Below are 23,830 nucleotides of genomic sequence, written 5' to 3' on the forward strand. Positions count from 1 at the left end.
CATCTGTTTTCAGGCCTTCCCCCTTAGCTCTCTCCAGCAAAGCTGGAAAGCTTTTCTAATATAAACGAGGGTCCTAAAGCACTTGCCCAGTCATAAACCTTCATTCCAGTGTTCTTTTGAGCTCTTTTGTATTGTGTCCCATCTCTCGTTCTGCAGGTTTTTTCTTCTTTTTTTCAAATCTCCCTCTTGCTCGTTCTCTCTCCTCGACCATCATATGCCCCCTAATGCTGACTGGTTACACGTTTGTTTTTGGTGTCAGCCCGACTAACTTCCAAACAGTGTTTTTGAAATTCTACTGACTCCACCTTTAAACCGTGAGAGGCGTCTAAGCTTATGCTACTCCTACATCTTACGTCATACATTGCATCAGGGTGTTACTCATTTGGCGCAAGTCAACTTGCACATTATGCGTACGGTCGTCTGCCGGAAACTAGTTATTTTACTTTATAAAGTTTTAAAGTTTTTCTTACTGTCATGATCACAAATTGGAGTGCCCAAGTTTAGCCACCAGAGGGCACTCCAACATGAACTTTTGTCACTTTTTTGTCTGAACTACAATTCCCATACTCACTCCTGGACTCATTATCCCACTCATTGCACTCAGCTGTTTTGTGTTTCATCATTAGTGTCTGTCTATTTATACTCAGTTGTTTCTGTCCTTGGTTGTGGTTTGTTGTATTGTCTTGCACATTTTGTATCGCTGGTTTTTTCATTTTGTGGACTGTTTATCTGGATTTTGACCCCTGCCTGTTTTTGGATGTACGACTGTGGATTGCCCAATAAAGGCTGCGATTGGATCTTACCATCTTGTTCTTGTGCACCCGTGACAGAACAAACCACCACTAACAGATCCAGCAGCATGAGCTTCCGGATTCCTCCGCCAGCCACCACGAGGGAGCGGACGGCTCGAGTTCGGGCATTGACGGCCCAACGTCAGGACGGCTGGGAGGTAGGGTGCTTTGCACAGTCCTTCTGGACGAGGACGGTGGGGCTGGTCTACAATGATGCGGCTGTTAAGGGAATTTTTAATACATGTCTGGATGACCCGTTACCTCAATGGGAGATGGAGGGGCTTCAAATCTTGGACTTCTGGGGTTTTGTTAGTTATCTCTCTCATAGAGCCCAGTGGGCAACATATGCTCAGCCAGAATGCACTCCAGCCCGTGAATCCGTTCCTGAGGCCACTAAAGAGGTGGATGCTGAATCTCCGCTTCCCACACGGAGGAAAGGGAAGAGGAGGAGGAAGGCTCCAGCCAGTGGGCCCACTCCAGGCAGTGAGTCCGCTCCAGGCAGTGAGTCCGCTCCAGGCAGTGAGTCCGCTCCAGGCAGTGAGTCCGCTCCAGAGCCCACTCCAGCTAGCGAGTCCGCTCCAGACAGTGAGTCCGCTCCAGACAGTGAGTCCGCTCCAGAGCCCGCTCCAGCCAGTGAGTCCATTTTGGGTGAGCCACCGCCTCACCCTCGTAAGCGGAGGAGAAGGAGGAAGAGGGCTTCCTCCGTCCTACAAGGCCTGGAGACCACTCTAGGGGTTGTTCGTGGGTTCTCCAAGCCCCTTGCCCTGCCGGCACCAACAAAGCACCTTGCCCTGCCGGCGCTGCCGCCGCCCAGGCCGCCAGCCCTGCCGCTGCTGCTGCCCAAACGTCTTGCCCTGCTGGCGCCACCCAGGCCGTCTGTCCTGCCGCCGTCAACCAAGCCTTCTGTCCTGCTGCCGTCATCCAAGCCTTCTGTCCTGCTGTCGTCGCTCAGGCTTTCTGCCCTGCTGCCACTGCCCCGGCAGTCTGAACCGCTGGAACCCGCCTGGTCAGTTCCTCCAGCGCCGCCCTGGCAATCAGCTAGGACTCCAGACCCTCGGGAACCCATCTGGGCAGTTCCTCCAGCACCGCCCTGGCAATCAGCCAGGACCCCGACCTTCTTAGAGCCCCCGTGGTCTGTTCCTCCGGCTCCCCCCTGGCCTTCGGTTGGGGGCTCTGGTCCTGGCCCACCGTCCCTCCCCCTGGTCCTCCTCCAGTCCACCTCCCTCCTGAGAGTTGTGTTTTTGTTTTTTCATGGAGCGTCTGGTAGCCGCTCCATAAGGAGGGGGTTGTCAAAAAATTGGAGTGCAAGTTTACCACCAGAGGGCACTCCAAATGAACTTTTGTCACTTGTCTGACTACATTCCCATACTCACTCCTGGACTCATTATCCCACTCATTGCACTCAGCTGTTTTGTGTTTCAGGCTGTCTATTTACAGTTGTTTCTGTCCTTGTTGTGGTTTGTTGTATTGTCCATTTTGTGGAGAGGATTTTGACCCCTTAAACTGTGGACAATAAAGGCCTTGGATCCCATTTGTTCTTGTGCACTACCATTATAAGTCAAATTTTGCTTCAGGAAGGCCTTCATTACCCCCCCTGGAGCCATATGGATTACTTTTATTATGGATGGATCCTTTTATTTTGAGCTATGGTACGCAATATGATATCAATGACGGAAAAATTATTTGTGGTGTTTTTCCTGCTTAAAATACACTTTAACAAAATCAATAAACATTTCATAATTTTTTTTAATTTATTTAATTTTTATAAGTTTGTTGCCTTGAGGCAGCATTGTACCACAATGGAAACATTTAAACATGTATGTAGAAAAAATAAATATATTTATTGAAAACATTAATTTCTTTAACTAGATTAAATTTATCAGTTTTTAATGTATTAAAAGTTTCATATTTAATAAAAAGTAACATTTTTATATCCAGCTGTTGCCCTCAGGCAACATTGTACCATAGTGGAACACTATGTATAGTATTACCAAACCATCATATTATGTTATTATATCAAGTTATATCCATCTTCATCCTCATATCCATCTTCTCACCCTCACTTTCTCCCTGACATGCAAGATTTCATCTTCCTCAAAAAATTACGGTGAGTCACAGAAACAGGCAGAAGATCATGCACTTTTTAATAGGCGATTTACCAAAATAAAGTCATGCAGGCATTTAGGTCCTACTAAAACAGTCCATAACAAAAGCCTGGGAAAACAAACAGAACTGTGTGACAGTAAATTAAACCAACATGACAAGAACAGAACAAACACAGACTAAATAGACACTAATTACAGAACTCAAAACAGCTGGATACAATGATGGGAAATTAGTCCAGGAGTGGGTCATCATGGCACATGTTAGTCAAAAGAGTGGTGGTGGATATAGTCCGGGTTGGAGTGCCCTCTGGTGGGGCAATAGGGCACTCCAACCTGTGATCATGACAACCACTCATTAACTCCTCATCATCACCGTCATAAACTTTGCTACCTGATTTATACCTCTTTAAAGTGCTATAGAAAATGTGCAGATCATAATATATGCAGATATATATGTGAATTAGTATTCATAAGTGCATTACAAAATCATGTGAAAATGCCAACATATTTAGATAATTCAACTCTTTTCCTTACAAATATGATATATTTGTATTCAAACCTTTATGGCTGTATGGCCTTATGCGATTCCATTATGTACAATGTTGCCTTGAGGCAACACACTGTTTTTTGTTATTTTCTCTAAAACATTTTATGAATATAATGTAAAGTTCAAAAATACTTCTTTACTTGGAAAAATGGGGTGATTAAACAAAACAAGTGAAAAAAGCACTTTTCAATGTAAGGATTTGAGCGAGGACACAAAATGGACCCCTTGACAAGGATTTGAGTTATTCCAAATTGTGGTGGCTTATTTTATTAAAAACAAACTAAAATAGGCTGGACGACTGGAAAACAGGCCTCATTCACTACCATTATAAGAGCATATTTTTAAATACTTCAAAACTGCAGCTCTTGTGGGCATAACATTATGTGTTCCCGATCTGCAGTACTATTTTTTTCCTGGTCAGTATCTATCAAAAGTGGGTGGATATATCAGGCAGCAAGTCATTTTGTCAAGGAAGGAAAAAATGGGCAGTGGTGAACCGGCGACAGGGTCATGGGCGGCCAAGTATCTATCAAAAGCTGAGGAGCAAAGGCTGGCGTGTGGTCTGATCCAACAGACGAGTTACTGTAGCTCATATTGCTCAAGAAGTTAATGCTGGTTCTGATAGAAAGGTGTCAGAATACACAGTGCATCACACTTTGTTGCGTATGGGGCTGCATAGCCGCAGACCAGTTAGGGTGTCCATGCTGACCCCTATCCACCGCTGAAACCACCAACAGTGGACACGTGAGCATCAGAACTGTTCTTGCACGCCGATCTCGATCACGCAAGACTGTAACTATAGAGTGCTGGGAGATCCAGAGAGAAAGCGTTTGAATTTGCTGCAGAATTATTAACATCACAGCAAGATCTAGTGAGACGCATTTAAATTCTGCAAATTCTCTGTTATAAACTACAGGTATCAGATCAAACAGCTCTGACGTGGAAGAGAAATATTGTGCCATGAATTAACAAGTTATATAAGGCTGTCCAGTGAGTAACGCTAACTGGAACCATGGTCACAGAAATAGTCGAATGTTTTTACATTATTCATTTCTGGGTTCATGCAAACTTTTGGGAATGAAATTCAAGCACTTTTCAAGGACATTTTAAAGTGCTTCACACTTTTTCCAGCACTTAAAATCTCTAAATATGATCCAATTTTAATTTTATTTTTAATGTGATGATTTGTAAAACTAAAAGTTTAAAGATGAAGGAACACTTCCGTGGCAAACAAACTTTTGTTTAAAAGTATAACCAGTAGATGGCAGCAGAGGAGCACTTACTGGCTTATTAGCCATTTCCACTCCCTAATATATGGGGAAAGTAGGAAAAGTCACAAAGTATCCTGAAAAATGAAACTTTTCCTCAGATTGTGACTGAATTACACAGAAAGCAAGTAAAGAATGCTCATTTTATAATCACTGAAGCTGTTGGTTCAGCATGATACATTTAATAAAAGTAGAATATTTACATTTTTCCCATATAAAATTAGGTTTTTGCATGTTACTGTTGTCAATAAAGTTAATTTTATCTACATCTCAATTCAAGCTCATTGCTTTACTGTCACATTTCCGATCAATAAACGTGTAATGTTATTAACTGCACTTATTGATGCAAAACAATAGCAATATTAAATTACCTTTATGATTATAACCCGCATAGGCTTCTTGTGGGGAGACACATCTTCATTATTATCAGTGTTTCCCACCGCAAAGGAGTAACTTTTAACGCAGTTAAACGGCTTGTAATAATGTTTTTTGCCACAAGTAATTTCCTCTGAACTGCGTGCACCATCAATATTCATTGGCAAAGATGTTTTACAGTTATTCATTCTTTTCAGAAATCATTTGGATTATTATTTTGCATTTTCCTTGCAAGTAAGTCAGACCTCATTGTGCTTTCATTCCTCTTAATGAAAAGTAGGGCATATTTAAAATTTGCATATGCCTGTTTCTTACATTCAAATAAGGGACCATGTTTATATCTGCCTGACTCTGCTCAAAAAAAAAAAAAAAAAAAGGCTTTCCTAGCCTTAGCATGAAGCTCTTCAACATATTCATTCCAACCTGGTTTGGCTTTGTCCATCTTGGCCTTGTACAGAGGTCTGCTTGAGGCAAGAAGGGACTCCACACTATTATCATATGACAGCTACTTGCTCTTTTTAGACTTCTACAAAGCCTTTGATTCACTCGAGCATAATTTCATCTTTCAAGCTCTTACCAAATTTGGGTTTGGTGGTCCATTTCGTAGTAATGAAAGTGCTATTAAATTAAAATTCGGAACCTCTCCAAGATTTTTTTGTCACGTGGAGTAAGACTCCATATTTATTTTTACTTTCCTCTCAATTTTTAGCTTTGCATATTTCCAGTAGTAATTAGCATAGGGCTGGGATAATACATCGATGCATAGCAAATCAAGAAATGATTCAGGATCCATTTTCCGTATGTATCGAGATTCTCTCTCAAATCGATTCTGAGCTTAGTTTTCAACAGCAGATGGCACTGTGTGCTTTAGAAACAGCTGTACTCTGCTTCCGTCCAATTCCTTATACACACAACTTCAACCTTCTATTAAATAATTATTCATAAAGTTCGAAAAGGTTGAAGTGAATTACAAGGGTGTTTGCAGTGGGCTGTTTACATTAAAGGGATAGTTCACCCAAAAATGAAAATTTGATGTTTATCTGCTTACCCCCAGCGCATCCAAGATGTAGGTGACTTTGTTTCTTCAGTAGAACACAAATGATGATTTTTAACTCCAACCGTTGCCGTCTGTCAGTCAAATAATGCGAGTGAATGGGAACTTCTACTATAAGAGTAAATAAAACTTGCATAGACAAGTCCAAATTAAACCCTGTGGCTCGTGACGACACATTGATGTCCTAAGACACGAAACGATCGTTTCGTGTCCACTAGCATTATTTGACTGACAGACGGCAACGGTTGGAGTTAAAAATCATCATTTATGTTCTACTGAAGAAACAAAGTCACCTACATCTTGGATGCGCTGGGGGTAAGCAGATAAACATCAAATTTTCATTTTTGGGTGAACTATCCCTTTAATCTTGCGTCATAAAAGCATTCTGAGGTGCGAATACATTCTCAGACTCAGCCGAATGCACGAGTGCTCTTCTTAGTGAGCATTAGAGCATGCGGTTTAAAACTAATCTCAGAATCGATTTGTGATGCACTTGGAAAATATCAGAATCGATCCATGAATCTTGATGCATCGATAATATTGTCCCAGCCCTAAAAGAGATCCAACACAACTACCACTTTCAAGCTCATGAAAGGTAGTAAAGACATCATTAAAGTAATCTATGTCACTCCAGTGATTTAAAGCTGCAATATGTAAAATTTTTGCATTAAAATATCCAAAAACCACTAGGCCAGTGTTACATATTTTGTTCAGTTGAGTACTTACAATATCCCAAATGTTTCCAACTATTTGTAAATCATGAGAAAATTGCAATTTTAACTAAGGCTCCGGGACGTGTGAGGAGTCGCCTGTCAATTGCGTCATACCCGCGTTACCCTCGGTTTCCGGTTTCATTTTGTAGAAACCATGAAAACACCAAAGACGCTTTAATATTTACATGTTTTAATAGGCAAGAGAACAACTGTTTTGATATATTTATAGACAGAAACTAATTATTGTTATATAGCTCAACACGTTTAGTCTTATTGTTTAAATCTAATTTTCTTGATTTTTTGTGAGTACCATGCTTTACCATGCCTCAGAGAAAAACACTATTTTGTCAAGTAGCTAACATAGCATAATCAGATGCAGCTTTATTTTTAGTAACAGTAATACAGAATTTTCTCCATCATACAATGTGTTTTAAAATTAATTGCATGCCATTTATCAACACAAGCCATCCAGCATTTAATATGATATTGTAAAATCGATCAATCTTACTGCAGTGTGTAACAGTGTCTCACAGCAGCCACCGAGCGAATGCACAGAGTAACGTTATAACATCATTTTCAACACTCTCAAATCTAATATGATAAACAAACTCAGACAAATGCACGAGCGCTCTTCTTCGTGAGCATTTGAGCATGCAGTTTAAAAATAGCCTAGAGCACCATCTGAGCTCAGAATCGATTTGTGATGCATTTGAAAAATATCCGAAACGATCCACAAATTGCGATGTATCGATAGTATTGTCCCAGCCCTAATTTACAAGGTATTACAATTGACAATAGACAAATTATTATTAGCCAGCTATAGCTGATGACACCACTTTGTTCTTGAATGACGCCTCTCAAATCCCTTTAGCTTTAAAACTGATTGATTCCTTCTCTAGAGCTTCTGATCTCTGTTTAAATATCAGCACGTTTGAGTTAATGTCTGTTAAAAGCTATAATGTATGTTACATTCCTGTGAAATACCAAGTTACTTATTTAGGAATCATAATTAATAAGGATCAAAAAACAAAATTGATCCTTTAATAATGAAAACCCAAAAGAAGCTCAATTCTTGGTTGCATAGAGATTTATCAATAAGAGGAAGATTTTTACTCTCTAAAGCTGAAGGACTGTCGAGACTCACTTATGCAGCTCTTTGCTTGGAGGTGGATAAAGGAACTTTAGAAAAGGTTTATGGCATGACAGTTTTGTTTGGAAAAATAAAACCCACTTTATTAGAAAATCAGTACTAATGAATCCAATAAAACAGGGGGGGCTGGATTTTTTAGATTTTACTCCATTAAAGGGTTAGTTCACCCAAAAATTAAAATTCTGTCATTAATTACTCACCCTCATGTCGTTTCACACCCATAAGACCTTCGTTCATCTTCAGAACACAAATTAAGATCATTTTGATCAAATCCTAAAGGTTTTTTTTTTTTTAATCTTTTTTTTATTTTTTTTAGGTTTATTGACCCTTATTCCTCGTCAGGTATCTGGTTCTGCACTGAAACTGTAATTTTGACCTTCAACTGTTTGGAGGCCATTGAAGTCCACTATAAGGAGAATAATCCTGAAATGTTTTCATCAAAAACCTTCATTTCTTTTCAACTGAAGAAAGAAGTACATGAACATCTTGGATGACATAGGGGTGAGTAAATTATCAGGAAAATTTTATTTGAAAGCGGACTAATCCTTTAATGTTTTGCTCTGTTTCATAATAAAAAAAAGAAGGAAAAAGTGTTTTGTTCCTACAACGCCACTTGTAGTGCTGCTGCCATCTAGTGTTGGATAGTCGGTGGCGCCACAGATTTGAGTCAAATTTTCAATGAATGACACAAATGCTTGTTTCCTTCAACAGCGCTATTGTATTTTTTGTTCAAAACCCTTTTAAATTAGAATAATATTTGTAAATTCTTTCCAAATTCAGTGTATTTGGCAAATCCTCCACCCAGGAGGCGGCAGTAACTGTTTCTGAACAGATATATTTCCGCATTCAACGTAGCGAGTGAGAAAAAGCTTACGTCTGATTGGCTGATATGTGGTTTAGTGGGCGGGGTCTGACGAACTTGCAGATGATTGACAGCTGCGCCGAGCATCGGCTGGTTTTTGTGTACATAAACTTTGATCAGTTCTCTTCAGTGTTATGGCTGCTCTGATCAAACTCATCTCGCCGTGGAGATTTGACCGATTCGTCCGGTAAGAGCTTTATTATTACAGATATGATGTGTGAAACTGAAACTAGACGCTTCCATTATAATCTGCAGATGTATTTATATTATGGTTATGGGCATAACTGTGTACATCATGTTGTGATGTGTTGAGTTATGCCATAGAAATATACATGGTGTTTACCGTGTGTTCGCAGTCGCACTGACCTTTACCTTTGTGTTAGATCTTCACCTCTCACACACTTTACACACGGGCGCGCGCGCGCGCTCATTCCTAAAAAGCACATCCTGGGACTCTGAATACTGTGCTTTGCTTAAGCTGTAATGTGTTTAATATGTGTGTCCAGACTTGCATTCATACCGTGTGTTCAGCTGCACAGCACAGCTTCAGTTATGGGAGCATCAGTGGAAGATTTCAACACGGCCAAACAAAAACTGGGAACATTGAAGAAGGATCCAGGGAATGAAGTCAAGCTCAAGATCTATGCTCTCTTTAAACAGGCGAGAAACTGATCCATAACTTCTTGACTGACTGATATAGCTTCAGTATTGGGACAGAAAGAGGCTGCATAACTGATATATAATAATAATAAACGCTTATGTATGTGGAATTAATTTTGGATTTAGAGGTGTTTCCTGCTTTTTCCATTTCTCACGAAATTTGCGTTTCCATAAACTTCTGTTCAAAAGTTAGGTACGATGTCAGTAAGATATATATATATATATATATATTATATATATATATATATATATATATATATATATATATATATATATATAATTTTTTTTTTTCTTTAAGAAACAAATTAACTTATTAAGCAAAGATGCATTAAAATGTACCTAAAGTGTCAGTAAAGACAAATAAATGCTGTTTGTTTGATCTTTTTAATTCTCAAAGAATCCTGACAAAATGTGTCATGGTTTCCACACAGCAAAAAATAAGAAGCGTCATTAGTAATAATTGAGCAGCAAATCATCATATTAGAATGATTTCTGAAGGATCATGTGACACTGAAGACTGGAGGAATGATGCTGAAAATTCAGCTTTGATCACAGGAATAAATTATATCTTAAAATAGAAAACAAGATATTTTAAATTGTAATAATATTTCACAGTTTTTACTGTATTTTTAATCAACTAAATGCAGCCTTGGAGAGCAGAAGAGATGTTTTCATCTGGCTATTAACATTGATTGCTGTGGCCATACATTTACTGAACTTAAAGGATTAGTCCACTTTCAAATAAAATCTTCCTGATAATTTACTCACCCCCATGTCATCCAAGATGTTCATGTCTTTCTTTCTTCAGTCGAAAATAAATTAAAGGTGCCCTAGAACCAGTTTTCACAAGATGTAATATAAGTCTAAGGTGTCCCCTGAATGTGTCTGTGAAGTTTCAGCTCAAAATACCCCATAGATTTTTTTTAATTAATTTTTTTATCTGCCTATTTTGGGGCATCATTAACTATGCACCGATTCAGGCTGCGGCCCCTTTAAATCTCACGCTCCCTGCCCTCCCGAGCTCTCGACTATAATACGGTGCATTTACAAAGTTCACACAGCAAATATAACCGTCAAATGGATCTTTACAAAATTTTCGTCATGCATGCTGCATGCATGCTTCAGATCATGTGGGTATAGTATTTATTTGGATGTTTACATTTGATTCTGAATGAGTTTGATAGTGCTCCGTGGCTAACGGCTAATGCTACACTGTTGGAGAGATTTATAAAGAATGAAGTTGTGTTTATGAATTATACAGACTGCAAGTGTTTAATAATGAAAATAGAGACGGCTCTTGTCTCCGTGAATACAGTAATAAACGATGGTAACTTTAACCACATTTAACAGTACATTAGCAATATGTTAACGAAACATTTAGAAAGACAATTTACAAATATCACTAAAAATATCATGTAATCATGGATCATGTCAGTTATTATCGCTCCATCTGCCATTTTTTGCTATTGTCCTTGCTTGCTTACCTAGTCTGATGATTCAGCTGTGCACAGATCCAGACGTTAATACTGGCTGCCCTTGTGTAATGCCTTGAACATGAGCTGGCATATGCAAATATTGGGGGCGTACATATTAATGATCCCGACTGTTACGTAACAGTCAGTGTTATGTTGAGATTCGCCTGTTCTTCGGAGGTCTTTTAAACAAATGAGATTTATATAAGAAGGAGGAAACAATGGAGTTTGAAACTCACTGTATGTCTTTTCCATGTACTGAAATCTTGTTATTCAACTATGCCAAGGTAAATTCAATTTTTAATTCTAGGGCACCTTTAAGGTTTTTGATGAAAACATTCCAGGATTATTCTCCTTATAGTGGACTTCAGTGGCCTCCAAACGGTCACTGAACGGTCACGGTTTTTCATTCACAACCGTTTGGGCTCCATTGAAGTCCACTATAAGGAGAATAATCCTGAAGTGTTTTCATCAAAAACCTTAATTTCTTTTCGACTGAAGAAAGAAAGACATGAACATCTTGGATGACATGGAGGAGAGTAAATTATGAGGAAAATTTTATTTGAAAGTGGACTAATCCTTTAACTAAACTATTATTACAAATTTTTGTTGACATCTACAAAACCAGTTTTTGCTCATATCTCTCATTTCTGTGTTGTAAATGCTCAGGCCACACAAGGGCCCTGCAACACCCCTAAACCTGGCATGCTGGACTTTGTGAACAAAGCGAAATGGGACGCTTGGAAGAGTCTGGGGTCTGTGTCACAGGTGAGAGGAAACATGATATGTGCTCAAAAACATCATATTTCTGTCATTTATCTTTCACTAAAGAGGAAATTAAAGTTACTTGACCCAAATTTGGATCAGCTTTTCATGTATTACTACAGGTTTTTGTTCAAATTTGTAATTAATTACAAAAACAATTATTTTAACAATAATAAAAAATAATAAAATTATTATCAAAACAGAATTATCATAAATATTTTGTATTCATTTTAATGTAACTCGCATGCACACACTCATAAAGAACAAGTCAATAAAAGGAGCAGTGATATTATAATAGTATTCATATTTTGAATTGGGCTTTTACTTTTATAATTTCAGTTTTCATTTTCATTTTAGATTAAGTTTTAGTACTTTTTATGTGCTATACTAATCTTTTTAGCTTTTTAGAAATATTTCTGTTTATCTTTAATTTTGGTCATGTTTTAGTTTTTTAAAATATTTGTTATTTTTAATTGTGATTTTTTTTTTTTTTAGATTTTTTTTAAATTAATAAAATCTAAATTAAAATCTAATACAAATATTAGCTTTTTAAAAATATTTCTGTTTATCTTTAATTTTGGTCACTTATTAGCTTTTCTTTTTTAAAATATTTCTATTTATCTTTAATTTTGGTCATTTTTAGTAGCTTTTTAAAAATATTTCTTTCAATTTTGGTCATGTTTTAGTTTATTTATATATATATATATATATATATATATATATATATATATATATATATATATATATATATATATATATATATATATTTAATTGTGAATTTTTTTTATTAGATTTTATTAGATTTTGAAAAAAATTTAAAATCTAATAAAAATATTAGATTTTTAAAAATATATATTTCTATATCTTTTAGTTTGGTCGTTTTATTGGCTTTTTTTAATGTTTCTAAATTTTATTTCAGTTAGATTGCATCGAGCTGAGTTTCGTCTACACGTTCAGGTCTCAGGACAGGCTGCAGACCTCTAAATAAAGTATGTAGAAAACACTGTGTATGTGTACAGATGATCATCCTGTTCTTCATGTTTGAATGTAACTGTGTCAGGAGGAGGCCAGGCAGCAGTATGTGGATCTCATCACGTCTCTGGTGGGAGCAGAACCCCCTGCAGTGGCAGCACAGCCCACCGGGAGCTCGAAGGCCTTCCAGACCCTGCTGGTCACCACAGAGAACAACATCACCACCATCCGCCTCAACAGACCCGATAAAAAAAACGCCATCACTGTAGAGGTGACAATGCGTTAAGTCGCTTCTTGGATAAAACGTTTTCCCCCTTTTTTTGTAGTTTTGGATAAAACTCCTTTTTTACATTTTGAAGGTTTTAAACTGAAAGAGTTATGTCATATCAGTTGTCTGGGACAACGGTCATATTATACATTAATAATTGACTGAAGCATGCCACGATTGACCAATCAAAAGCATAGAGAGTCGTGTAAAAATGACATTTGAACATTACTAAAATATTATATTTACTATCTGTATCTACTATTTTTATTAGCTGTATGGTTAGCAGTGTTATTTTAGTATTATTGATATACTAGTATTGTTTCTTATTAATAGTTTGAATACGTTTTTAAGTTTTATATTTTCTGTTTTAATTTGACTTAATTATAGTAATTTTGTTGTTTTTAAATTTATGTCTATATATATATATATATATATATATATATATATATATATATATATATATAGTTTTTTTTTAAAGTTATTTTTAGTTATTTTAGTACATCAAGTTAAATAAATAAAAAACAAAAAATGTTGCTTTGGCAACTAGCTGAAATAAATAAGTTTAAGTTTTTATTTCAAGTAACAAAAATGCTTTTTTTTATGGTTTTAGTTAACTATAATAACCCTGATGGTTAGCAGTGTTGTTTTTGTATTGTAGTATTTAATATTTTAATTATCTTTTAGTTTTATATTTCAGTTTTAATTTAAATTTTAGTAATTGTATTATGTGCTTTTTTCATTTTTATTAGTTTTTTATTTTTCGATTTAGCTTTTATTTTTACTTTTTAGTTATTTACAGTTATTTGCCAAGGCAACATTTCTAATTTTCATTTAAGTTTACAATTTTTTAACTTGTATTTGTTTTATTTTATTTCATTGATTTTAATTAACAAAAATATTTTCTTCTAGTGTTAGTTAACAGTAAAAACACAAGCTGCATTTCCTTTACCCGTCAAATTGTGCAAATTGAAATTGCGAATTGAAAATACACCCAATGGAAACAAGTCAATTTCACAAAACTCACATGTATCGCAAAAAAGTTTTTACGCTCGCATGAGGTGGTTTTACAGGCAATTCAAAAAAGGAATATCTTACAAAACTGCAATGGAAAGTTTTTTCGCAATTACAGATCACCTGGCGTATGTAAAATTTGATCATTCTTTAAAGATGGCGCAGTATGTTTGGACAGAAGACAAGAGTTCTTCATTAAACTCATAAAAGACAAAAGTATCCAGACTACTGGATTCTAAACAACAAAGAAATGCCACAATTTATCAAGACCTCAAAGAAGATATGAGGGAGAAACACCCAGAAACCCCTCATACGCGGCCGCTTCAACGTATAAGTGTCTTTCCTTGCCATTAATGCTTGGATAACACGCTTGTTTTAAAAATATTAATGAAATTAAAATTATATAATTATACAAATATTAATTAAAAATATTGGTTAGTGCAGTGGCTGTAATATACTTAAGCCTACTAACATCCGTTGCCATGATTTTTGGAATGACTTGTCACGAGAGGAAAAAAATTGTTTTAGTCACATAACATCAGTTAATGGAAACGCAATCGTTTTTTATCGACGTTTAGAAAACAATCGCAAAAGTTTTGCGCAAATCTGTAATGGAAACCAGGCTATTAGACATTTTAGAAAATATTGTACAAGTGATGATGTTTTTTGCATCCTACAGATGTACGATGAGCTCATTGAAGCTTTGGATCTGGCTGGAAAAGACGATTCTGTCATTACAGTGATGACAGGTGAAGTATCTGCTTTACCTTTCAAAGAGTCATTATGAGATTCAGCGTTTGCAGATCATTTCTCACCCTCCTCTCAACGACTCTAAAGGTAGTGGGGATTATTACTGCAGTGGAAACGACCTGAACAACTTTACAAAGATCCCTGAGGGTGGAGTCGAGGAGATGGCTAAAAAATCTGGGGAGTTACTGAAGTAAAGTCTATTTTTGCTTTATTCGAAATTGAAACCAGTTTATTCTCCTGTTTAGCTCGATAGGATGTTTTGATGGATTTACAGTTTGTGTGCTTGTGTCGTTTTAGGAGGTACGTAAAGGCGTACATTGATTTCCCCAAACCTCTGATTGGAGTTATAAACGGACCTGCGGTGGGTGTGTCAGTCACCCTGCTGGGACTTTTTGATGTTGTTTATGCCACAGAGAGGGTGAGATGCTGTCCGACAAGAGATCAATGATGTCTGTCTGTTTAAGTGTGTCTATATATGTGTCTGTATTTTGGCTTTGTTTTGTTTTGTCTGTAGGCGACGTTTCACACACCCTTCAGTCAGTTGGGTCAGAGTCCGGAGGGCTGCTCTTCATATCTTTTTCCCAAAGTGATGGGCGCAGCAAAGGTATGAATATCCACACAAACAAATCCTGAGATCAATAGTTGACTGCTAAAAATATCATGATAATAATTGTAATTCATTATTTTAATAAACTGACAGCACTTATGTACATAGGGCTGCACGATTTGGGGAAAAATGTAATTGCAATTTTTCTGATAAAAATTGCAGTTGCGATTTTAAAATTTGGAGGGGAAAAAAAGCTCCAGATTTGTTGTGCTTGTTTGTAGGGCTGCAAAAATTGGCAAATATGTTGTGATTTACAGTACAGTCCAAAAGTTTGGAACCACTAAGATTTTTAATGTTTTTAAAAGAAGTTTCGTCTGCTCACCAAGGCTACATTTATTTAATTAAAAATACAGTAAAAAACAGTAATATTGTGAAATATTATTACAATTTAAAATAACTGTTTTCTATTTGAATATATTTCACAAAGTAATTTATTCCTGTGATGCAAAGCTGAATTTTCAGCATCATTACTCCAGTCTTCAGTGTCACATGATCCTTCAGAAATCATTCTAATATGCTGATCTGCTGCTCAAGAAACATTTAATGTGTACAATTGTACAAAATATTTGTGTACAATATTTTTTTTCAGGATTATTTGATGAATAGAAAGTTCAAAAGAACAGTATTTATCTGAAATCTAATCTTTTGTAACATTATAAATGTCTTTACTGCCACTTTTGATAAAAGTGAATAAAAGTATTCATTTCTTTAATTTCTTTTCAAAAAAATAAAAATAAAAATTCTTACTGACCCCAAACTTTTGAACGGTAGTGTATAATGCTACAGAAGCTTTGTATTTCAGATAAATGCTGTTCTTTTGAACTTTCTATTCATCAAGGAATCCTGAAAAAAAAAAAGTACACAACTGTTTTCAACATTGAAAATAATCATAAATGTTTATTGAGCAGCAAATCAGCATATTAGAATGATTTCTGAAGGATCATGTGACACTGAAGACTGGAGTAACGATGCTGAAAATTCAGCTTTGCATCACAGGAATAAATTACTTTGTCAAATATATTTAAATAGTACACAGTTATTTTAAATTGTAATAATATTTCACAATATTACTGTTTTTTACTGTATTTTTAATTAAATAAATGTAGCCTTGGTGAGCAGACGAAACTTCTTTTAAAAACATTAAAAATCTTAGTGGTTCCAAACTTTTGAACTGTACTGTAAATATCAACATGACTATAATATTACTAAATAAAATAAACAAAATAAGAAATATTCGTATATTTTAACTTTTAATTTGTACAAAAAAATTCATATTTAATAATAATAATTATTATTTTATTTTATTAAACAAGTGTAAAATTAAAATACTAACATTTATGGCTGTCTTCATTTTTTCTTCCAATCATTAAACAATTCCCTCAAAGCTTCTTGTTTTTGTTGACGACAGCCCGTTTATAAGCGCTTCGTTAAAATCCACTCAGAATATCACTGCAAAAAATGCCCTGGTAACCATCCCAAACACATTAGAGGAGTAATGTGCTGAAAACACCTTAGCAACCACATAGCAACATCCTGGCAACCACCCACAACATTGTTATAGCGACTTACACAGGCAAGCGTCACTCCAAACACCAAACTCTTATTAGAAACTAGAATTTCTTTGTATAAAAGTGATTAAGTGAGTAATTTTTAAAATTTTCATTCCTGTATCTCAAAGTAAGCAGAGACTACATAAAAAAACAAAAACTGAATTTGTGTTGCAATCAAAGCATTGCTCTGTTTGTTTGGACATACTAACCAGCCCTGCCAAGCAACAGCTCAACCAATGATGTGAGATTGGGACGGGGCTATCTGTTCGGCCAACCAATTATAGATGGGGGATAGTGAGGAAACATTCACTGCGTTCGAACTTCTCTACTATATAGTATGTGAAAAACATTACACTGACATAATATGTCCAAATTCATACACTGTTAGCCCGGATAAGTTGAATTTACTTAAAAAATTTGAGGAAACTGGTAGCCCTAAAAAATTAAGCTTTAACTCACCCTTCAAGTTCATTCAACTTAAAATGGTGTATTTGACTTTCTTCTTATTGACACCTAGTATATTTAAGTTCAATGTACTGAAGCAAATTAACTTGCCACCAATCAAAACTCATCCATGCCTCCCATCATGCATTGATGCATGAATGGCAGATGAGCTGAATTGTCTTAGCGAATTTTCTTTAGTTCTCATTATTTAAATTTTGCTGTTTTTCTGTGACTTTTTAGTAGCTTGTTTTCTAATGTTCAGAGTTGATCTGTTTATCAGAATATGTTGCTTGTCACCGTTGTTGAGATTCATACGCTGATTCTTGATGTCTGTGTGTGCCTAAAATATATAGAATATAGTATATATAGTAAGATAGAATCACAGTGCTGCATAATCAATAATGTAAATCTAACTCAGAGATTGGGCTCTAAATGAGTTCAGTGATTCAGATCAAATAATGATTATGTGAAAACATAATCAACACCAGCATCGCTTCGCTTCAGAAGGCCTCTAATATTAAAACGTCAAGGGTCCTCGGAAACTAAAACAAACCCTGACCTCGATGATGGTAGTACAAATTGTGATTTATGATTTGGTGAAAAACTATAAAAAGGTAAATGTTTGGAAAAAATGTCTGTAGAACAGCCAAAACAAATGTTCCAACTTCAGCATCATACTCGTGACACGTGTTCACTGGCGTCATTACCTGCCGCAAAGCTGTGGATGGCGTGGTCAGAAGATAAAACTGTCATAATTTAAGTGCATTTAACTTACATTTATTAACATTCAAATACACCCACAAGATTAGTAGAATATACTTATATTTTATAAGTAATGCAACCAAACTTAAATATTTTAAGTATATTGTAATTATATTTTTAAGTAAATATAAAATCCAGGCTAAGAGGCTACTTTTCATTTGAAAGGATTAGAATCCTTTAAAAAAACAGTAGACAAAAATTACCTGAAGTGTGCATTCGCTGGACACCTAACAATCCCATGAGGCCACGGGAGAGGATTTGTGAACGGCAGTGAAGCGACGCAACTGTCGCTGGTAGGTCACATGACAGTAACAACATGGCGGATGTAGTACATCTGAATTTCATTCATACTACCCATATTCATCCGTACTTTTTTTCAGCGGTTGTGAAGTTCAAATTCAAATAATAGTACAGTAATTCAGACAGTGCGCGATTTTGGATGTAGCGATATATTTTTTTTTTTTTTTTCAAATTCTTTTGGTGCTACTAGTTTAACAGAAAATACACACTTCACAATTTTTCTGTACGACTCTTCCTTGTGTCCTTTCTCTCCAGGCTAGTGAGATGCTGTTGTTTAACAAGAAGCTGACGGCCACACAGGCCTGTGAACTGGGTCTGGTGACTGAGGTCTTTCCTGAAAGCTCCTTCCAGAGCGAGGTGTGGACCAGACTGAAGGCCTATGCCAAACTGCCCAGGAACGTAAGTGCTCAGACTGCATGATATTTGATGTACTATCATCAGTGTTGCCAAGTCTGTGGCTTTCCCGCAGAATTGGGCTACTTTATCACTGTTGCCGCAGGTTGTTTTTCATGTCAAGCGACCCGAATAACATGATATTTAGCCTGGAATGTGAAATTTACCAGTTGAACCTCATCAAAAACATGGATTTTACCCCCAGGAATACGATTTGTGACCCCCCATGAAATGTGATTAGGCTAGTTTTGAGTAGCAATTGGGCGGAGTTTTGTGGTGAAAACCTGGCAACCCTGATTATCATTCTCTTCTCAAGATAAAAGGATCTTTTTGCATGAAATCAAAATGGAATCGAAAAGGCAATGAATTTCACTTCTTTTCTAAAACACTGTAGTCACATGTCGTTGCGCTCATGCTCGTCTTCTCATACCTCTTCAGTCTCTGGCTCTGTCGAAGCAGCTGATCCGCGGGGTGGAGAAAGAGAAACTTCACGCCGTGAACGACGCAGAGGTGGAGCGGCTGGTGGAGCGCTGGCTCTCAGATGAATGCATGCAGGCCATCATGACCTTCTTCCAGGCCAAGTCTAAACTTTAAAGAGCCACTCAACAAGGAACATACAGCCTCTTCTCAAAATTAACTTCCAGGAGTTTTTACTTTTAACCCTACATGCTGCAAACAACAGGAAGACCCGGCCAACTAATCTAAACATTGTGTGTTGTCTGAAATTGTGTAAGATTTGTTAGTATTGGATGAGACATTTTTTAGTCATTCTGTCATATCATTTTAGAATGAACAAAATGAACCGTCTGTTTCATTTACTGTACCAGATGTGCACTTAGTAGGTTGCAACACTCAGTGCCTTACTAACGTGAATGCATTTGTATAAAATGGTCACACTTTATGTTAGGTGGCCTACTATGTACTAACATTAAATACAAAACTATGGATTTACTGTGTTGTTCTGGAAAATTCCCACTTTTATAGCTAATGAGGTAATTTGAGGTATGGTTAGGTTTAGAAGTAAACTTAGGGTTAGGATTATAGGGATTAGGTTAGGTTCTGGGGTAAGGTTAACATGTTAATTAAATGCAAGTACTTTAAGGCCTGGTTTCACAGACAGGGTTTAGCCTAAACCAGGATTAGGCCTTAGTTCAATTAGGATATTTAAGTATCTTTTATAAACGTACACTAGAAAAAAACATTACTGGTGTGCATCTTGAGACAAAACAATGGCACTGACATACTTTAAAGGTGCCATCGAACGTTTTTTTACAAGATGTAATATAAGTCTAAGGTGTCCCCTGAATGTGTCTGTGAAGTTTCAGCTCAAAATACCCCATAGATTTTTTTAAATTATTTTTTTTAACTGCCTATTTTGGGGCATCATTAAATATGAGCCGATTTAGCGTGCGGCCCCTTTAAATCGCGCGCTCCCTGCCCCACGAGCTCTCGACTATAATACAGTGCATTTACAAAGTTCACACAGCTAATATAACCCTCAAAATGGATCTTTACAAAGTGTTCGTCATGCATACTGCATGCATACATCGGATTATGTGAGTATGGTATTTATTTGGATGTGTACATTTGATTCTGAATGAGTTTGATAGTGCTCCATGGCTAACGGCTAATGCTACACTGTTGGAGAGATTTATAAAGAATGAAGTTGTGTTTATGAATTATACAGACTGCAAGTGTTTAAAAAATGAAAATAACGACAGTCTTGTCTCCGTGAATACAGTAAGAAACCATGGTAACTTTAACCACATTTAGCAGTACATTAGCAACACGTTAACGAAACATTTAGAAAGACAATTTACAAATATCACTAAAAATATCATGTAATCATGGATCATGTCAGTTATTATCGCTCCATCTGCCATTTTTCGCTATTGGTCTTGCTTGCTTACCTAGTCTGATGATTCAGCTGTGCACAGATCCAGACGTTAATACTGGCTGCCCTTGTGTAATGCCTTGATCATGAGCTGGCATATGCAAATATTGGGGGCGTAACATATTAATGATCCCGACTGTTACGTAACAGTCGGTGTTATGTTGAGATTCGCCTGTTCTTCGGAAGTCTTTTAAACAAATGAGATTTATATAAGAAGGAGGAAACAATGAAGTTTGAGACTCACTGTATGTCATTTCCATGTACCTGAACTCTTGTTATTCAACTATGCCAAGATAAATTCAATTTTTAATTCTAGGGCACCTTTAATATATGTCAGTATAAGTTGCTTTCAGTTAAAAAATGCATTTTAGTCTGGGACTAGCTTAAACCTTGTCTGTGAAACTGGGGGTAAATGTAATTACAATGCACCAACATGTACAAAATAAGTGTATTGTATCAAATGGTACAGTATATACTGTAGTAATTAATGCCACCTAAGACAAAGCATGAATGTATTCTTTTAGCTGAGGGCCAAAATTCAGTTCTCTATGCTGTATGTTCCATTTCAGATGAATAAATATATTAAATACATTGTATAGTCTGTGACATGTTTGTCCTGAGTGCAGTTTTAAATAGAACCTGTGAGTAATTTGTTTTATATCCCCAGGTGGAAAAAATACTATAGTAAAGAACTTGAATTAATTTGTTGTGGTAATTCTATAGTTGCTGTGGTAATATAACAACTATAGTAATATAATTACCCAATGCAAGTTTTCTACAACTATAGGGTATATAATGCTACAATACACTACAGTTTACTGGAGTAAAAAACTAAAGTATACTACAGTATTTATTACAGTTGATCAGTTCACTATAGTTAATACTACAGTATTCTGTAGCATTCATTAACAAAGTGTTGTAAATACTATAAATATACAGTATACTACAATTTACTAGTATGGTTCAAAAACACTATAGTATTTACTATAAATTACTATAGTATTTTTCACCTGGGAATATATTTAATATATGCTATTATTAAATATCACGTTTTTTGAACATGCATCCATGTTATTTCCTTGAAATACCAAGTAAATGCAACAATGGTACTGTATATTATAATCACCAACTAAAATGGTAATACCATCTGATACTACTCGAACTGCCGGTCATTTCACAGTGAATCCAGCAGATGGCAGACCACATCCATGCAAAGTTCGTGATTCTTGTTCTTTAGGGAATCGATTATAATAAATATTGTTTTCGAACGCATTTTGTAGCCTATACATTAAAGGTTTAGATGCTACTGTATTCATATAAATCTAGCTGGGCACGCCACACACGTTGACTGAAAACATGAAATAATCACATTTCTATATCTGGGAACACCCGTGTTTTCCTCAGCTTCCAGTGCTGTTCTCGCCAAACAAGTATGATATGCTTTGCATCTCCCGCTTAGTTTGCCTAAACTCTTTGTGACCGATAGCGAAAACCCTTTTGTAGATTTGTTAGGGAAAGTGAAGTCCCGTCTGAACTCTTTATCGTCAGGCAGTGGGCAAAACTTCTGTCTGGAGTTTGTGGGTATTGATTTGTCTATGTTAGGGTTCACTGACTCATGCAATATGTCATTGGAGATTATGAATGGCATGAACACATAATTCCTCATATATCCCACACGTCTGCGTTTGGAAAGAGCAAATGGGAGATGGGAGCAAGATTGAGTCAGAAGTGCTGCTGGCGCGTGCCACGTCATTCAGTCAGTAGCCTACTACTTCACAGCATGAAACTTGTCAAGTGAGTTTTTTTCCCACTGTATGGAAAGAGTAATTAAAAATAGAACAATTGGCAGGGATGCCAATGCTTGAGAGTCAAGCGATTTACGCTATTCTCACTTTGTGAAAAAAAACATGGAGGCGCAAAGAGGACACCGACAACTCGCAGATAGAGAAGACAGAGCAGTTTACTTTTGATGGAAAACAGTCTCAGCTTTCAAATTCTTTAAATTTTATTATGAAACTCAAACATTAAATGTTGCGCTTTAAAGAGATCGCTGTAGCGCCCTTGGTTCAAGAGCTATCTCTTCCTCTTTACTATAGTTGTAGCGCAAAATAAACATGAATGAACATCAGAAGGTATGTTGAAAGAAACAGTACAACTTATTGTGTATCATGTCTCGTGTAATCGCTCAGTCTGTGTTTCAACCATCAATAAAACACAATGCCATGTAACTTTACATTTACCTCAGGAAAAGCCAATCGAGATCAGAATCAAATCGCAAGATTATAAATCGCATCAAATTGTGAAGTTTGTGTCGATACTATAATTATCACTACAAGCTGAATTCAAAAGTCGGCAGCCCTGCAGCTGTATTTTGGTCATATTCAAATGAACAGAAATTAAATTGTGTAAAAATAGACACACATCATGTTGATGCTATGGAAAAAAATATTTGCATTCTGTCACTGAATTGCACAATGAATGTGTTCAGAGCGAGATGTGTGGCGTCAAAGTGGCCAAACCTAAATCATTAAGTTGATCTAGAAATGACTTCCTCGTTAGCCTCACCTATGATGTTATCTATCAGTGACCAGAAATATAGATGGATGCTACATATCCATCTCTCTCTTTATTGCAAAAATTGTAGTTAATGTAATAGTTTTAAGTGTTTAGATTATAGGCAAGACTTGTGTTTAAAATACTAACTGGATGCATTTAGGTATAAATGGACATTTTAATAACAAATCACTCATGCAACAATACACTCATGTATGGAATGACCAGCATTTTTAAGGCCATTTATGTGTACGGTTCTCAAAGTTGATGAAACATTTACAGTTTTATGAAACTATACATTTTTGGTAAGAATTTAAAATAAGGTTCCATTAGCTAATGCATCAACTAACTAACAATGAGCAACACATTTGTTACAGTATTTGTTAATCTTTGTTAACGTTAGTTAATTAAAATACTCTTGTATAAGCACCGCCCACTGCCTCTTGATAGGCATTTGTGAAATGTCCTCTGTTATTATGAAAAGAATATTTGGGAAAAAATCGTGCTTTTGAAATACATGATTCGTCAAATAAGCGTCATGCGTAAAATGCAGCATATTATTAT

General features: G+C 36.2%; 1 protein-coding gene across 1 annotated transcript; it reads left to right on the forward strand.

Moving 5' to 3' along the window:
* The first annotated feature begins 8,891 nt into the window (after positions 1 to 8,891).
* eci2 (enoyl-CoA delta isomerase 2) lies at positions 8,892 to 19,770 on the forward strand. The gene is made up of 10 exons (XM_048175001.1): positions 8,892 to 9,052; positions 9,372 to 9,525; positions 11,667 to 11,765; positions 12,823 to 13,005; positions 14,693 to 14,762; positions 14,851 to 14,953; positions 15,061 to 15,181; positions 15,278 to 15,367; positions 18,682 to 18,825; positions 19,258 to 19,770. The coding sequence occupies exons 1-10, from the start codon at positions 9,000 to 9,002 to the stop codon at positions 19,411 to 19,413; spliced, it is 1,173 nt and encodes a 390-aa protein (XP_048030958.1). The 5' UTR covers positions 8,892 to 8,999; the 3' UTR covers positions 19,414 to 19,770.
* Positions 19,771 to 23,830: the final 4,060 nt, after the last annotated feature.

The sequence above is a fragment of the Megalobrama amblycephala genome, linkage group LG22 (assembly GCF_018812025.1).
Source record: "Megalobrama amblycephala isolate DHTTF-2021 linkage group LG22, ASM1881202v1, whole genome shotgun sequence".
Taxonomy (NCBI): domain Eukaryota; kingdom Metazoa; phylum Chordata; class Actinopteri; order Cypriniformes; family Xenocyprididae; genus Megalobrama; species Megalobrama amblycephala.

Bases quoted from the DNA above. Each gene is read 5' to 3' on its own strand.
- eci2 (XM_048175001.1), top strand. From the start codon at position 9,000: ATGGCTGCTCTGATCAAACTCATCTCGCCGTGGAGATTTGACCGATTC. The intron at 9,526-11,666 runs GCGAGAAACTGA...GTAAATGCTCAG, and splicing joins TCTATGCTCTCTTTAAACAG to GCCACACAAGGGCCCTGCAA. The intron at 15,182-15,277 runs GTGAGATGCTGT...TTTTGTCTGTAG, and splicing joins TTGTTTATGCCACAGAGAGG to GCGACGTTTCACACACCCTT.